Raw genomic sequence first — 17,741 nt, 5'->3', positions numbered from 1 at the left:
CGTTGTATGAGCGGTATCCCCAGAGTCAGCGCTTCATTAATCAAGACAGATTGAAGCAAGGCACTTATTATTCTCCCATATCTTCTTTGGCAATTGGAAAGAAGATTGACCCTCTCTTGTCAGAATATTATAAAAATTGCTAATCTTTCATTTTATTGTGTCTGAGGATAACGAAGTGTCCTCCAGTTCAGATAACCCAGGCTGTTATTGTTTTTCTTAAATGAGAGCATTTGTAACATTCTGAATTTGAATCCTTTAAAAAGAAATAAATTAATAAAAGAAGCAAAGGAAGAAAACAAAGCAAAGTCTTAGGAGCCGGGGTGCCACTGTAGCTTCCCTCTTTCTTTCTTTTTGAACTCCGGCCCCTTCTCAGGCTCCATCTCCCAGGTTGAATTATTTTCACAAAAGAACATTATAATATTCTATATTAATATAGAATATTTTAATACATGGCAAAGCCTCTGAGCACTTGAGTGAATGACACTGTGGCTGCATTCCAGTTAGCTGCTTCATTTTTAGCATGATGCTATTGTCACACACAGTGTCACTGCAATCAATGCAATGGTATTTTTTGTGCTATCATGTCAAAAAGTAAAAGATAAAACTGTATTAATCTAATTGATAATCAGCATACTTTCATGGAGACAACAAATAACTACTTTTAGCAGTTATATCTGAAGGTCAAACCATAACAAGTTGTTGGCAAATGAAAAAAATAGAGATTATTTTTTGTTTGTTTTGTTTCAGTTTTTCCACACAACCCAAACAATTGTTAGTAATAATAATAATAATAATAATAATAATAATAATAATAATAACAACAACAACAACAACAACAACAACAATCATCATCATCATCATACTGATATACGTGAACAACCATCATAAAACTTCGGTTCAACAGTACGTGACTGACTCACTCAGCCACACTTCGTATCAAGAAATAGGATCAGAGTGGGAGCTCCTGCCTCTGCTCCTCTCTTGACTTCTGTAGATAAAAATAGCTGTTTCTCAATGACGCTGCGCCGCCGGCGAAATACAAGACAAACAATAATAATTACCGTAAAAGTGTTGATGTTAAGTCTTCATACAGCACAGAGGACCAGGAGATGTTTCGGTGCAGGCAGACATTTCCTCTTACCGGTGATTTTTATGAGTAATATTTCTGAACCTGTTCACCCTGGTGGAGCATGATGTCTTGTGACAATTTTTTTTTTTTTTTTTTTCCAGTGAAGGAAAACCAGCAGGGGAATGAGGAGGGTGTGAAACCGATACTCCACCTGAACCAATGAGCGCGTCCACAAGCTACGATGAAACTGCTGCAATGCTGCATGACAGGTGCAGGTAAGAGTGGAGAGCAGATATAAAAACAAAGCAGTTTAATCTACCAACGCGTTTGTCACGTTGCTCCTTAACTTTTGCAGGATAGTGTAAGAGGATAAAGCTCGAAGACGCTTCAGTTAGTAGAATCATGGAGTCCAAAGTGGGCTTTATTATTCAAAGACCACACATGAAACATTCAAGGAAGTTGACAGATAATATTTTAATGGTGGAACTGGTGATCTTTGAAGGAGGAAATAACGTTGACTCAAAAACAGTTTCAAGTCCTACATTCAGATGAAGAGGCAGCAGGAAGTATCAAAAGAGGATTGTATGATTTGGGGTTTTATATTACATTATTGTATTGCATAGTTTCATATTGCAGCTTGACATGCTAAAGCTAATTTTAGCAAATTTATAGAGTTGGGAATTTTCCCTCGAGACAAGTTAATACCAAAGATAATTATTTGTGTGTATTTCACAAACACAAATCTACTGTGTAGCCAGCTTCAGCCAGATAAATGTACTATGATGTATAAAGAAGCTCAAGAGTGTAGTTGATGTGTGAATGTCCCTTACACATCTAGGAACTATACAGTTTGTGGTCACGTAACCCTTGATGAATAACGTGCATTTTTGATGACTTGAAGTGCGTTCAGTGCAATTGATTTAATATATGTAAGACTTGGTAAAGGCCACATTAGATTAGATTAGATTAGATTCAACTTTATCTAATCTAATCTAATCTAATCTAATGCGGGCAGAGGAGACCCTGTGGACGGAGGTGTTCATTCACCGCTACAACGCCGTGGTCAGAACTTCCTGTTGTGCAGCTCCGCAACCCGCTGCAGCATGTGTCTTTGGTTGGAGCAAAGTCTGGTTTTGCTGCTCACCTCCTGCCACTGAAGAGGACCTTGGTTGCATGCCACCTAACAAGGACACCATCAAAAAATACATTTATACATCCATCGAAGGGGGACCTGAATTTCATACCCAAATATCATGAAAACGCAGAGGAAACGTATCAGAATAAATAACATAAAAACGCATAGAAATGCATAAATTACTAGATGCTCTTCTTTAAAAAAACAACATAAAACCAAACAAAAACAACAAAAAACAATAAAATACTCATGCTTTCACCATGTTGTTGATATCTTGTGTATCCGGGCTTCTTGCGGGCAGGTGGAGGTTTAGGACATTGGTTTCCAACCAAGCGTTGTCTGTGTTCCTGTTGTCGTCCACGTAACCTTCAAATACCTGCACATAGTAACACAAAACACTCTCAAGAAAACACTTTGATTTAATCGTCATACATTTATTTGGTTTAAGTAACAAGGTGGATGGAGGTGATTTGATTTTGAAAATCTCTGAAACTGAGCGACCTTAAATTCAATGTTTTGTAAATGGACTCAAATTTATATAGCGCTTTTCTACCTTAGCGGCACTCAAAGCATTTTATGATGTCATCTCATTCACCCATTCAGGTGAATGCCATGCAAGGCGCCAACCTACTCATCAGGAGCAATTATGGGTCCGGTATCTTGCTCAAGGACACTTCAACATGGTCACCGGGGTCGAGGATCGAACCAGCGACCCTTCAGTTGCTAGACGGCCACTCTACCCCTGAGCCATGCCGCCTGTGTGGATGTTGAATTTTGAATATAATTGCTCAAATAGCAATGTCACAATTCTGTATTATATTTGAGTTGGAATTAGATGCTCTGATGTTGGATTCTAGTCACTGGACATCATCCAACTACAGGTTGGAGATGAATGACCAGGCTCTCTTTGACCTAGGAGTTCCTCAGGGATCAAGCCTGGGACCTTTAGATTTCTTCAATTATATGTCTGTTTTTGTTGCTGTAGTCATTGCATGTACTTATTCATAAAACTAGGGGACCCTTCAGTTGTCAGAAGTGCTAATGATAACCTCTGTATGCACTAACCTTTTAACTGAATGCAATTTTCTCCATATTCCTTGCAGAAAACCTCTACCTTGAGAATGTCAAACTTAAGTGTGAAACAAACATACCGTTGTTCCTTCTGCTAATTTTTCCTTTATTTTTTCAAACAGCTTCTTCCCCAGGGTTCTCATCAAAATTACTGGCAGTTGATTGTCAGACTGGGATGGTCCCTGAGAGGGTTAAAGTAACAATGACCATGTGCCATGACCAGCTGAAACAGGTAAATCATGACATGGATCAACAAGTGGACTCACTCCAGGTAGAACAAAGGTTTTTTGGTGCTGGTCTTCAACTGCTAGAAACTCCAAAACAGATCTCTCACTGTCTCGCCAGCTAAAAATAACAAATTCTTAAGTCACACGTGAATGAAATCAACCATCTTAGTTCTGTGAGGTCATGACCTACCGCGTTAATATTAGGTCTACATGCAAATTTGGACCCAGATGGCTGAGTGAACCTCGTCCCCTGATGCCTGTCCTCCCTCCAGGGTTTCTGATGACAGTCAGGAAATCAGAGACATATTAGACATCAGTACGAGTGCTATCAGACAGCCTGTGCACCTTATCTGGTATCATACCTGTAATTATCTAAGGCTTCAGATTCTGATCTGTAAAGAGAAAGAATTCAATTAAAGACATATAAGGCTCAGAATCTGATGGCGCATGCAGGGTTTGTTTAGATGAGTTAAGTTGAAAAATTTCAGCTTTAAGCAGGAATTCATGTGTCTCTGGATCATAAACCCCCAGTTGAACAGAACAAAGACTTCTGTAGCGTCTGATCATCTAAACGTACCCATCCACGTGCTCGCCATCACTCTCAGAGCAATAATAGGGCGGCATGTATGAGCTGAAGCTGACCTAAAAACAGGACATGGAAAAAAAGAAGCCATGAATCCAAAGCCTGATTTTATGCAGTGAGAACCAGCAGTGGGTAGAAATTTATGGTAAATACCTCCCATGGCACCTTCTCCTCAGGCACAGGGAAGCGAGTCTGTTTGCTGTTGGGGTAGTGGAACTGACGGGCCTTCACGTGGTACCTGACTTTCTCTTTGTCGGACGTATTTCTCAAAGCTTCTGTCTCGTTGACCACCAATTCTGCGATTAACAGAGATTTTGTCATGTCACATTTTGAGACAGTGTTCAGTAAATGAACAAGGACAGAAGAGTTTGTTCGCTGACTCAGTGATTCCGTTCTTTTCGCTGCAAAACCTTTTGATTTCAAACTGTCCATAATCCACTGCAGGGCTTTGCCTGACTCGACAACCTGACGAGACAAATTATAATTAGGTCAGACGCTGCTTATGGCATCTGTTGAGGATTTTTCATGTAAACTGTGTGGAGATAAAATTCAACAAACAGACAAGTACAACATGGGTGACAACTACAAATCAGGTCACAACCTGCTCCTCCAGCCGTTCCAGTCTTTTCATCATGGCAATAGCGCTCATCTCCTCTTCGCTCTCCAGATGATCAATTATGGTGGTTACCCTCAAGAAACAAAAAAGCAGAGCAGACATCTGGTATTAGCTGAATATTAATCTCAGACTGTACAACATACTCGCCATGTTTAGTCAAATGAGGACATCTAAACCAGTCTTAAGCGATTAATCACAGTTATTACAAAAATAATTTTCCTTCATGGGTTACGGATCAATTTTAAGAATCCTGATGAGAAGAGAATAAAAACTGTAACAAAAACTAAAATATTTGCTCTTTGCTCTTTTTAAGTAGAAAACAAGATCGTTTTATGCTGAGCAGCATACTTTTGTGCCGTATCCAGGATGCGATGCTCTGTTGTCTGACTCTGCTCCTCCTGACTCGACACCAGGTATCTGTCCTTCATCAAGGCTTCCCAGGAGAGCAGCTCCTCCTCCTCTATCTGAGGAAGCTCATCCTCTAATAAACAGAAAAAGTAAAGTGACACCTCACCCAAAAAAGTGTTTTGTTGCCTTTCAAGTCCTCAGAATATATCCTTCATGCTTGTTTGAGCTTCTGCAGTCACCAAGATGTGATGCAGCGGGGGGGGGACTCCTTTGTGAGCTCAAAGCCACTATTGTGTGTTTTGGGTGAAGTGTGATTTTGAGGGTGTTTACAATTTCTCACAATTTGATAAAACATAAAATTAAATACAAGAAACTGCCAAAACAAAACTTGAAAATAATCAACAATCATCTTCCTCGTGCATGCACTTTGGAGTAGAATCGGAATAATTTCACAGTGCAGTTACTTACTGAACTCTTTGGGTTGAAAGGGGGGCCTGCAGAGCACCACGTTCCTGATGATGCGGTAAATATGGCTGAAGATAATAAACGGAGGAGGAGCGGTGGGGCGGCTGTGGTACTCCTTAATTAGCTCGTATCTTTGGAACTTCCATATTCTGTCCGTGTTGTCCTGCACTTCCTCGAACGTGAAGCTGTGACGAGGTGACGTGGGTCATTTAAAATTATTATGAATGGCTGAATGAAATGACACAGACGGGGACTCACTTGAAGATGGCTATCAGCAGGTTGAGCAGCAGTATGTTGGCGAAGAGCAAGTAAACACACAGCATGATGATGGTGAGCCACTCGGGGAAGGCTGGCATTTGGTTTTCGTTCAGCACGGGACACTTGGGCTTCAGAGGGTCGGTGCCGTTCATGCTGCAGGAGTTGATGTCAAACGCGGCATCTGAATGTGCAATTCAAGGTAAATTAGAAACCAGAGCTTTTTCATTGAAGAAAATATAATTCCGTAACAAGTGAATTTTCACGTCCACTCACAGTCAATATTTGAGGGGACGTTCCCAAATATGATGAGGTACGGCTCGTAAATAGCTCCCCGCACAATCCAGTCCAGTCGAATGTCATTGTGGATGAGGATGCCTTGTTTGGCGACGCCGTACGCCACCACCCAGATACTCAGCAGGAACATGAAGAAGAACAAATCCATCATCTGGAGGACAGACGGAGATGCAGTTTAAAGACAGAAACGCTTCATTGAATACTTAAACTTCTGATGCGGGACCTTTGCAGAGTTACATTTTCATCAGTATTTAATCCCTTTCGTCTGGACATCAACAGACGCATTCTTCTGGACAACATTTATATTTGCAGCTGTTTCTTACAAGCTTCCGCCAGTATCCTTGAAAACCTCATCTACTATTTAGTTGCACTCCAGAGCTACGTATTTCAATATAAAATCCCATGAGGTTGTGCCCCTGAACCCCGCCACAAGCGTCACGTCTGTAACAGATGATGCATTCAAACCTGTTTAAATGGTTTTACAAGAGAAAAATGCGACATCTCATCTGCAGACACCACATAGAGATAAAAGGCGTTCAAGCGAGCAGCGTTTTGTGCTCTCGTGTCAGATTTGGTCATAAATGCACGTGACCCTCCTTGATCCTCCCACCATTCTCCTGACTATGATGATCTTTGGTCCCAGAGTCCTACTGATGGTGAAGATGGCCATGAGACGGAGGCAGAAGACCACAAAGTCGATGCAGAGGAGGATTTTACCGGCATAGAAGAGCTCAGTTGTTAGCCTGAAATAGAAAAAAACACAGTGACTCAGAGATGGAGGGCACCTCTGCTGCACGATATGTTATTCTGGACTCTCTGAAGGAGAGGAAACATACCTAAATGCCAGGCCGATAACAAAGAGCAGGATGGATAGTACGTCAAGGATATTCCAGAGATCATTGATGTACATCCTGGCTTTCTTACGAAATCCAAAACCATCAGGATCATAGAACAACTGAGATTGAAAAACACAAATCAATAACAGCAGCATTACAGACGCCGGTATATGTCAACTTCTTTCTGGCAATAAAATATGACGGAGAAGAACTTTGATGCAGCTTGAAACCTGCAATCTATCATTTATTAATCGTCAGTTTGTTTCCTTCTCAGTTTTCCTTTCCTTCAAACAAAGCTGATTTCATCGAGGTGATTTCTCTTTTTGATGTGTGTGTGTTTCCAATCAGTCGCTCACCTGTCTGATCTCCTCACACACCAGTGAGAACAGCCAGACGTACAGAAGCAACTCCGCAGCAGAGGGAGTGGCCTGAAAATCCATCATCACAACCACAGCGAACAAGAGGAGGAAGGCGAAATATGACACGATGTTCCAGTAGAACTTGACCTGAGGAGAGGTGAACAGGCCCACCAGTCTGGACCAGCTTTCCAGAGACTTCTCTCTGCTGGCGTCACTGTGGAAACAATAATAATAATAGCTGGTGTGTGTGTGTGTGTGTGTGTGTGTGTGTGTGTGTGTGTGTGTGTGTGTGTGTGTGTGTGTGTGTATGGGGTTGGGGCGGGGAGGTGGTTAGGAAGGGTATCACAGAGCCTGACAGAACCCAGGGTTCCGTGTCTACTCACAGGCCCCGAGATTTTGTTCGAAGCACACTTCCTGTGACGCTCTCCACTGTCTTTATCTCCTCCTTTTTTGCCGTTTCCCTCTGGATGACTTCATCCCGTCTAAAGAGAACCATAGACGATGCAGTAAGAAACACTTTATTACTTCTTATGACTTTGACACGCCGCTGAGATCTAGTGTGTGGAATATTTTCTATATTTACACAAAGGTAATCCTGGAAAACAAGATTTTGTTTATGGCCTTAAAACATCAATGTTGCATGAAAACAACTATCAGATCAAGGCAATCAGACACTATCACAAAGTTTCCCCCTATTTGTTAATATGTTATATGTTGGCGCCACGAGCCGAGCCCGGTTTACAAAGGCACAAGAAAAATGTGTCAGTAAAATAATTCAACATTCATTTTTAATGCCATGGGTACTGTGCTACTGTTGGTGCGGAATATTTTGAAAGAATTCTTCTCTGATTTCTTGCTAAGAGAGAGGAGGAAATCAATACCGATTCTATTAACTCTGTCATTTCCTGCTACACAGGCTACGTAGCTGGAAAACCACAACCACAAAGTAGACCAGAGGATGATGCGCACAAATTATTTGCAGAGCCAAACAAATAAATGACGCTGTTTTTCCCCGTCGTCAGTCTTCGTGTTAAACTCTGCTGGCTCCAGGCTCAAACTCACTCCCGTAATACGAGAGGATGCCAAACTTCTCATCCGACTCGCTGCATTTCCAGAGCTATTTCCCAGAAACTATCCTCTTAGTCGTCGGAACATTGCCAGAAGACAGATTGCAGCAGGTCGAGGGGCTCGCCTGAAAGTCAAGAAGCAGGTGTAGATAAGCGGGAAGAAGATCATCGAGATCAGGACTCTCCATACAGGATTGTCCACTGAAAGCTCCCCGCACCAGATCTGAGTCAGAAGAGCCTGGAAGACACAGACAACCGTATTCATAGGCCTCATCCTTCACAGGACCCCTGAAATAGTTCACAAAAACACAGCGAAACAAGACCGTGTGTGTGTGTGTGTGTGTGTGTGTTTGTGTGTGTGTGTGTGTGAGTGAGTGAGTGAGGTCAAAACCAGGAAAAAACATCTGCAATGTCAAAGGCAACAGGAAAAAATTCAGATTTCGTTAACAAACTAGGAGTGAATCTAAAAACAACAACAACTTGTAGTATCCTGTCGCCACCAGATGTTGCGATGACAGATTTGACCTTGGTGAGAATTAACCTCATGCTCTTCTAAATGAATATGCAGACGAACAAAAGGATATCATGTAGCTAGAACAAATACATAGAATGATACTTTAAAGCGTCAGTCTAGATAGGAATTTTAATGAGTATTCATACCACCTGAGCATCGTTGGGATTTCATACCAATGACTCATGCATAAATTCTAAATAAGTTTATCCATATTCATATGATGAAATGTATCGTGCAGTTTGTGTGTGGTAAATGTTGCTGAAAAATATCAGAAAGTTGCATTCACACGTAAATATTATGTAAAGTGTCCGTTTTGATCAAGCTCTGCGACGTGAGAGGGAGAGAAAGTGAGGGTGGTGTAACTGGGATGTTTTCTAAGCCGGGGAGTGTGAGCGGGATTCATATCCAGACGTCTGCTCCACCTGAACACCTGACAGGGCCACGAAGCTCTTATCATCAGCCTCCAGCGCCAGCCTCAGGCACGTCGTCCCGCCCCACAACGGTGACACACGCACCAGCAGCTTCTTGGCCCTCTCCCCGTCACTGTTGTAACACTGGCTGAACACACCTGACACATGCACACACACGCGCGCACACACACACACACACACACACACACACACGCACAATGAACAAGTCCAACCTCGTGATCTCTCTCTATACATCACTAACCACATCGGTGGATTTACCGATAGCATGGTTCTCGTAGTGATTTGCGAGCTGCAGCATAATCAGCCCCTCGTCTGCATCACTTTCCTCAGTAGCCATCTTCTTCAGGATCTTACTGGCAGCCAGAGCAGAGGACATGCAGTCTCTACACTAGAGACACACACACACACACACACACACACACACACGCTGATGTACATGCACACACAACATAACTGTTCTAACGCCTGGTCTGTGTTGTGGTTACCTGCTCCCAGGCAATCTCTGACAGCTCCCTGTTGTTCTGGACAACGGCCCAAAGGAAGAGGTCCGTGGCTGGATCCCTCCGAGCTTCTGGGTGCTCCTCCCTAAGCGGAGCTTGGGAACTTTTTGACAGCTGCAAAGATGGTGAAGGTGTTGCCGTAATTAATTCCATAGTATGGCTGAGGGCCATAGCAAGGGTTTTAGGATTATGTGATGTCATGTTCTCTAAGCCTTCTGGTGATATTTTTTGAATAAACATAGATTTTTCTTTTTCTCAGTTTCTGTAATTCATAAAACAAACATAAATATAAAGGTCTTATCAGGTTCTTCGCTTTGCCAGTAAAAAAAAAAAAAGTGGTTGGAAAATATTGAATTCTTAACAAACGGTACTCTACATATCCACAAACACCTTGTTTTAGAGTGGTACTCACACTGAGTGATACTTTAGAGTGGTACTCACACTGAGTGATACTTTAGAGTGGTACTCACAAATAGGTTTCTTTACCAAAGATTTATTTCTCATAGGTTTCTTTGCCAAAGATTTATTTCTCAGCAAATGACTCCAAACTGGAGAAAGAGGCAGCCACGTATGCTTACTACTGTGAGTGAGTGCGCCAAACTGGAGGTGTGACTGTTTGTGGGATTGGACGAGGACGAGGGTTAAACTGGGTGATATGCTTAAGAGTTTGTAAAAGTACAATTTTGGGGGCGAGTTTTGCCGTTGGTAGCCGTCAGTCGCTGTTAGCTTCGAGCTAAACCTTCCAACTGGCACTTTGTGCATTCTGAAGTCACAAAGTGATGCAAGAGGTGGGGAAAAAAACATATTTTGAGTGTAAGTCGCATACTTGTGAGTACTTGAAATGTTAAATACACTTTTTCAAGTAACAGTGCTGTAACACTTTCTCTCTGCCCGGTATAAAAGTGGTGGTGGTGGTGGGGGGGGGGGGGGGGGGTAATGTTGGTCTATTTAGAGGTTTTCAAATCAGTTCTGAGGTATCAAAGGCATCATTTCGCAAAGGTTTGGGTTGTTCCTCTACTACAGTCATTCATCATGCAACAAATCAGTAGACGATGCATGAGCAGACTCACTGATGCAGCATCATCGATGGACATGTTAAAGTGGTACTTCACAGAGGGTGGAGGGTAGAGGGGCTTGGTGAAACTGCCCAGCAGGTGGCGCACCTCATCCGACACGTGACTCATGGCGACGCTTTCACCTCGGCGGGTGTGAACTCGAGACTTGATGATAAACAGCCTCCTGTTCCTGCGTCGGGAACTGTGGACCCGTTTGGCCAGCTTGCGGAGGAAGAGACAGCCGGGCAACTGTTTGTAGAGCTCGCAGAGAGTGTCCTCGTTCTGGAGGAAGTCCCTCAGACTCACACCGTTCTCCAGCAGCAGACTCACAAACTCAGGCTTGTTGCCAACCAGGGCAGAGAACATGGCCCAGTGAAGGTCACTGGACTGGAGGATGAACGCGCAATCAGCATTCACAACTTGACAACTAATCTCTTCCTGTTTAAAACCTCATTTATTTGAAAGATCATCATTGAAAATTCATTTAGTAGCCTTGTAACCTGTTTTTTTTTTTGGAATGCAAAATCTTATTTTTCAATTTTCTCTGAAAATGATGCTGCTTTTTTAAAAAAACTAATCTTCAGACTCACCTTCCATTGGCTCTCCTCTGTGAAGATCTCAGTCTGGGCCATGTCCACGCGGTTCCAGGCTATGGCCAGCTCCAGCTGCCTCCTCCAGCCCTCCTCACCCAGGGACTCACTGGCCCGCGAAGCTGAGGCGAGAACCTCGATGAACTCTCAGCACTCAAAAGATCATCCATTGAGGCATTGCCGATTGACGAAAATAGCCGTTAATGTCTTTGGATTATCAGAAAATTTGAGTAGGCAAATGTCTTTCTTTTATTTTTTTCCTCCAAATGAAACTAACTGTGTTTTATCTGACCCCCCCCCCCCCCAAAAAAAAGATTTTCAGGGATGTAAAAATGAAATTTATTTGTTTCGCTTATCAGACAACAGATCAGTTAACGGCACTAATGACTGCATTTGCAGAGGGAAGAGGAGAGTGGTTGAGGGAGGAGTCCTGTGCACTTCAGCTAGAGATTACACATCCAGACGTCTCTCCAACTTCTGCTCATTTGAGACCACAGTTAAGTCACTTGGTTCTCTCAGCTGCTGGCGTCAGGAAGGCTTTTGGCTGTTTACTTTTGTTTGTTTGTTTGTTACGTGCGTGCTTGAATATCGGTCTGTTAGCAGGATACAGCAAGGCTATTAAATCGATTTTGTTGAAATTTTATGGGAGAGTGGGTTATGGGTCAAAGGACAAGCCATGTGTTTTTGTTTTGTTTTGTTTTTTAACCTGTCTAGTACTTTTTAAAGATTGTTGAGATATTTGTGAAATAATTTTCCTCACCTTTAAAGAGAGCTTGAAGAATGGCCACGTCCACATCTCCCTGGCTGTCCATGTTCACTCTGAACACAGTCAGCAGGTGGGACATCCTGATGATGTCCTGAATCTGGCGCCGAGGACAAGACACCTTTTACACCCAAGGTTTTATTACAAAAGCAACACGCTGCAGAGGAGATCAGTTACCTTCTTCGTCCACTCGATGATGTTGAGGTCGGAGAAGCGTTCGTACTCCTGGCAGAAGAACTTCTTCATCAGCTGGTGGATGAGGCTGATAGTCACCTCGGTGACAGGAAGTGCCGCCACATGAGCGATGACGTCTGCCATTCTTCCAGAACCCTCCAACACCACACAGGGAGTATCGTTCAGCATGGCGTTATAGATGGTCTGAGGGGGAAAGAGAGAGTCAGGCGAAGGCTGAGGCATGAGCAGCCCCCTGATGATGGCTCACATTCAGAGTGCCCGGGCCTCCGTCCAGGATGACACACACCACTGGGATGGTAGCACCGATCTCTGCAGGTGGGATCATGACAAGATCAATATCATACATTCAATACAGCGTCGGGTTTGTGATCTGTTACGGCTGTAGTGGCTGTTGTATTTTTCTACTTTTATTTCCAAGGTGTTTTCCAGAGATGCACTTCTCCAGACGACTCCGCAGCTCTATCTCCACGCCGTAGCATCCGTGGGTCCCATCGTCCACCAGCAAGAAGTGGGTGTGGTTGTTATCAAGGCAGGACAGATGATCCTGGCCTTTGATGTCCATCGTGTAATGCGCCGGGAAACAGCCCTGCAAGAGAAAAGGGAGAAGAGGGGGTCAACAAGGCTGACGTGTCAGCTCACAAGGAAGAACCCTGGTGTGTTCACGCACCTGTGAATCCACCAAGGCGTCCTTGTTGTGAATGATTCCCCACGTTGCCACTCCAATGGTCACGATCTGACCCTGCACGGAGCTGCTCAGGGAGTAATCCCTCACCGCCTGGCCTACATGCTTCATCACACCTGTGTGGGTCCCACCGGTGATGATCCAGGCACCTGAGCACAGGTGAGTACATCAGTCGATGATTCATCAATTACAGATTCATCAATGAACGAGAGGAGAACGTGCAGCAACAACGCCCCAGAGTGAATGTAAGTAATAAAACAATAAAAATCAACAAATCTGTCATTTGTTGCATGTTGGTTTGGCACCACTCGGACTTTTTCTTGTTGTGAAGCGCTAGAGGCCACGTGCCAAGAGTTAATCTGAATTTGTCTTTTCACAGACAGACATGATTGATTAGGAAGAGACTCGGCCAATTCAAAGAGTCTTAACGAAACTAGTAAACCAACAGAGGATTTCAGGACGATTTCATCTGGAAATGAAGTTTTATAATTTGCTGGTCCATTAATAGTTATTAGCAGTGGCTTTTATATATTTCTTATTAGTTTCATATATGATTATTCTACAGCTGCGGGTGGGCTGAAACAGCTCGGTGTTCACTGGAACCTGACCTGTTGTCTGGGCCACTTTGATGAGACCTCGGTGGAACATGTTCTTGAGACGGGCCCTCAGGTAGAAGTTCTTGGCTCCTCCGGTAACTGAGATCAGTAGGTTGGGAGGGGAAAGGTTCCACTGTTTGGTCAGTAACTGGTACAGGACTTCAGGGCTTGTGTCAGTGGACACTCGAACATACTGACAACAGACAAACATGAAGTACTCAGACACGCAATCTTCTCCAAGCAAACAGCAGTTACACGGGTGATGGTTTTACCTTGGCAGACCTCTGTCCCAAACCGCCAAAGCAGATGTCTCCGAAAGCATCGGTGGGTACCTCACGGATATGTCTGTGTCTGTTCCACATCTCGCCGGTGAAGTCTTCTGGCTTGATAGCGTCATCTGCATGATCGGTCTTTGAGTAGCCGCACTTACAGACGTCTTTGCTGGTGGGAAAACAAGAAGAAGGAGTGACACAGAGACGGGGCGATGCCTCTTCTAGAAGCTCCACTGCAGCATAAACAAGGCTAGTCAGTCCTGAAACCAACAACTCAACCTACCTGACATCTTCTTCATAGAAGCAACATTCCCTCTTATGGATGTTCTCTTTGATCCAGGAGGCGAAGGCGAAAAGCTGGAAAGATGGAGAAAGAGGAAAGTGCTTCGTGGGTATGGCAGCACTAATAGCAAGACTCTGGATCAGCTGTGATTCCCCCATCCCGGAGACAAGCTGCACAGTTATGCTCTGGTCCGACAACTGACAGCATCACGAGAGGAGAGACGGCGGTGGTGAGGATTTGTGCTGTCTCATGCTGAACTCTGCAACAGTGATGTCAGAGCTGAGCTTCAGCTGCTGCTGAAACTCACCCCAGCCCTCCATCTAACAGGAGAGATAGCAGCAGCTTCCTGCGCCGGATCGATAGACCACTGCATCTGACGTGACACAGGGCACCTGAGGTAGCGTGTGATCATCCTGCTACTGGTTTCCACACAGGGGAAGAGGGAAGGTTAACTGAATGTCGAGAAAACTGCATTGACTAAATCTGGCCATTGAGGGTCAGCAGAGACAAAGCGTGACCATCTTTTATGTGGATAATGCAGAAAGTTGAGCAATTGTTTCTTTTTTTTCCCGATGAAACTCGTTAGAAATTTGCTTGAGAAACAATAAGTTCGGTTATGGAAGCTGCAGTGTGGATTAGGGTGCATTTCAGAGGGAGGCGGCTCCTCCTCTACCACGTTTGTGTGACAGACACATAACATCTTGACAATTCAACAATGAATTATACAGACATGGAACAAGTTCTTAAAAGTCACAAGATTTATAGCCCTTTTTCAAATGAAGAAGTAAAGAAAATGTTGCTTTTTTCAACTTGACAATTCACAATAATCCAAAATTAGTTGTAAAATATTAGCATACTGGATAAAAGCCATCCAACATTTTTCTCATCCACCACTACCTGTTGGAATACCCTTCTCCTATTAAAGGCATGCAGTAATACTTCAATACAGCTAAAAAGATATTATCTGTAATAACTTTCTCACAAAAAAAGTTTTGCATCATCCCACTGTAGTGCGTTTTTCAACATCAAACGTGCCAGGAGAAGTACACGTAGCTTATTTCAAATGACAAGAAATCCATAAACTCGCCCTCTCGGTGGGCCCACTGGTGGCGGTGGAGCAGCACTTGGATCAGTGTGGGAAAATGCAAGCAAACACCCACCTTTTCAATCCGAGCAGGCGCTTGGTTCAGATGAAGTTGTTTGTTTTGCAGTTGGTGCTCGATCACCTGCTGCGGTTCAGTCTTAATCTCAGATTTAGGCAGCATTTCTGAAGGAGGAACCAGGTGATGAAACTTCAACTGCACGAGAACATGTGCTACTTTCTAGAGTTCTGGTCTCCTAATCTATAGACACTTCAGTCTAGAGACTAACAACTTAAAGCTGATATGACCTTGTCTCCTTTATCTGTTCTTCGCTCGCTCACACACACACGCGCACACACACACACACACACACACACACACACACACACACACACACACACACATACACATACACACGCACACACCCGCAGCAGACATCAGATTCTAGAAACTCCTGTGAGGCTTCATCAGAGGCTGTAACAGTCTCGTTATGTTGCCCAGCAGAACGACTCCTCCCTCTAACAACAATCTGAATCTCTTGCAACCTTCAGTCCGAGGCTTCCTCTCGAAGATAATCACTTTATGACCACACTGACGGGGAGAAAACAATGTGAGCTCTCATTTACCTTTCAGTTCACGTTTCCAGACTCCGGGAACAAGAGATCTCTCGCTTCCCTGCTTCTCTGGTTTCTAGCTGTCTGTAAAAACCCACAAAAATGACTGCCACTAACTTTGGCCTTCTCACTGCCTTCAGATCCTCCTTTTACTTGAATAAACGACAGCAACAACATGAAGTCCTCTGGAATCGCGCAGCTGGAACAGCTCCGATACGTCAGCATGTGGAGGGGAAATGTTTCATATCTTTCTCCTGGCGTTTGTTGCCAGGTGACACCTCAACAGTATCCAACCAGGGAATCTTGTTACTGATTGGAGTTGTACATCAGCTGATGTGCTAACCATGGACAACTGAGGAATTTATTTAATGTAGTTATTTCTTTTAAACTTTTACTCTCATCGGGATGAAACTCACTGGAGCAGTTAGGAGCTCTTCAGCTGTAAGATGAGCAAGTTCTGCTTCTTCACGTTCCCAGCTCAGACGTGTCTCGTCTCCACCACCGCATCCAAGAAATCTTTGCCGTTGTTATCATCATCAAACCAATAAAACTTGTATAATTTCATTAGTTGCTCACCAGTAGTTTCAGTTGACGCCAAAGAACGTGCACTGTGGACTTGAATGCAGCAGTAAACGCTTGGGATAATTCACTAAAGGCGCTATCTCACTCTTTATCGATTAGAATGCTGTGTGATTTAACTGTTGGAAATTTTGACATGTTTAGAGTTGACTTGTTGTCGAGCTTGAGTTAGGGGTCAGAGGTCAAGGTTCACCAGGTGCTTCAGAGGTCGGTGAAGTAGGTGTGAGCTTGTTATTGGATGTTTGAGCTGCGTTTACCAACTGAAATAAGGGAAGAAAATCAGTCTGGTTCACTTTCAGCAATCCTGTCAAGAATAAAGTGAAGGATTCTGTTGTCCGGCCGCTGTTTCACAGTACCGCCACTAGGTGTCAGTGCATCACCAGTGATCACATCCTGTCACAGGCTGCGAACAGCTGGAATCATTTAAATTTCTTGTTTACTTTAATAATTTTATTGTTGCAATAGCAAAACATTTTAAATGAAACGTATTTGTTGCAGGTAAATTCAACCTTTTCAAATCCCCATCTCACTTTAGGATACATTATAATATAGTCCATATATCGAGTATTTTACTGCAAATTCTTCCTGCTGTATTTTATGTATAGAAAAAAATACAAGATTGATTTTTCTCCCCAATAGCTCCCTTGTCATGTGACCCCGACCCAATGCATCATTTTGCTATTTTAACACTTAAATATGAGGAGGCATTCAATAAGTTTGATGATGTCAGGGTTTTAAAGAGTTGATCCTTCCTTCCAGAGCGCTGGTGAAAAACTGGATTATTTTTTCAGCACATTGAAGGTCAAACATGAATACTACCAGACAGCAAAAGAAATTGGTATGGTATAAATTGGTAAATGTTAAATAGTCAGTGGTTGCGCTGAATTGTGGGTAACGCAGGCACCATGTAAATTGTAGATTGTCTGAATGAGGAGTCAGCGCGAGTATGAACGGTGCCGCTGAGCGACGTTGAACGATGAATCCCTTTCATGCAACAACAGCAGACGGACGCTGGAGTCCTTACATCACAATATTTATTCAACAATATACAGATTAATTTATCTCTACATCTCAGACTGTTTTTATATTCATCTTGCTTTTTTTGTACATTTTATTTACAAGATTTAAAATAAGTCTTTCTCTCCATTTATACAACATCAACAGTACAGTGTTCTCACATCTCCAGCAGCTTCCCCCGGAAGCTTCTAGACTAGATTCCTCATTAATAATCTATTTTCAGACATCCACCTCTTCCTG

The 17,741-nt window shown here is 43.3% G+C and overlaps 2 protein-coding genes and 1 long non-coding RNA gene across 6 annotated transcripts in view; 1 reads left to right on the top strand and 2 right to left on the bottom strand.

The window, feature by feature from the left end:
- map3k13 (mitogen-activated protein kinase kinase kinase 13) overlaps positions 1-1,196 on the bottom strand; it is a 34,130-nt gene extending 32,934 nt beyond the window's left edge. Inside the window, exon 1 of the mRNA XM_086219994.1 lies at positions 1,062-1,196. The gene's annotated coding sequence lies outside the window, so the exon portion shown is untranslated. The remainder of the gene's footprint in view (positions 1-1,061) is intronic.
- On the top strand, positions 1,013-3,215 carry LOC147251951 (uncharacterized). Its single transcript, XR_015118716.1, has 3 exons — positions 1,013-1,143; positions 1,231-1,344; positions 2,808-3,215. It is a non-coding gene; the product is annotated as an uncharacterized LOC147251951 (long non-coding RNA).
- trpm2 (transient receptor potential cation channel, subfamily M, member 2) lies at positions 1,531-16,165 on the bottom strand. 4 transcript variants are annotated; one of them, XM_086219990.1, is made up of 34 exons: positions 15,918-16,165; positions 15,370-15,476; positions 14,210-14,283; positions 13,927-14,095; positions 13,667-13,847; positions 13,044-13,207; positions 12,782-12,962; positions 12,624-12,685; positions 12,359-12,559; positions 12,179-12,281; positions 11,419-11,540; positions 10,844-11,215; positions 9,759-9,887; positions 9,532-9,661; positions 9,265-9,410; positions 8,454-8,566; positions 7,645-7,743; positions 7,259-7,475; positions 6,903-7,021; positions 6,677-6,809; positions 6,046-6,217; positions 5,773-5,953; positions 5,518-5,699; positions 5,050-5,182; positions 4,687-4,774; positions 4,466-4,550; positions 4,239-4,381; positions 4,080-4,144; positions 3,865-3,894; positions 3,693-3,779; positions 3,542-3,620; positions 3,356-3,457; positions 2,464-2,580; positions 1,531-2,249 (listed from the first exon to the last, which is right to left on the bottom strand). In XM_086219990.1, the coding sequence occupies exons 2-34, from the start codon at positions 15,472-15,474 to the stop codon at positions 2,133-2,135; spliced, it is 4,401 nt and encodes a 1,466-aa protein (XP_086076116.1). In that variant the 5' UTR covers positions 15,475-15,476; positions 15,918-16,165; the 3' UTR covers positions 1,531-2,132. The 4 variants fall into 4 exon arrangements, with proteins under 4 accessions (XP_086076116.1, XP_086076117.1, XP_086076118.1 ...); XM_086219991.1 differs by having other exon boundaries at positions 3,542-3,608; XM_086219992.1 differs by having other exon boundaries at positions 4,496-4,550.
- Between the last annotated feature and the right edge of the window lie 1,576 nt (positions 16,166-17,741).

This window comes from Aulostomus chinensis, chromosome 12 (assembly GCF_037954235.1).
Source record: "Aulostomus chinensis isolate RoL2024-O1b breed Wild chromosome 12, RoL_Achi_v1.0, whole genome shotgun sequence".
NCBI lineage: Eukaryota > Metazoa > Chordata > Actinopteri > Syngnathiformes > Aulostomidae > Aulostomus > Aulostomus chinensis.
The sequence above is the reverse complement of the archived record's forward strand: the minus strand, read 5'-3'. Positions and strand labels throughout refer to the sequence as shown.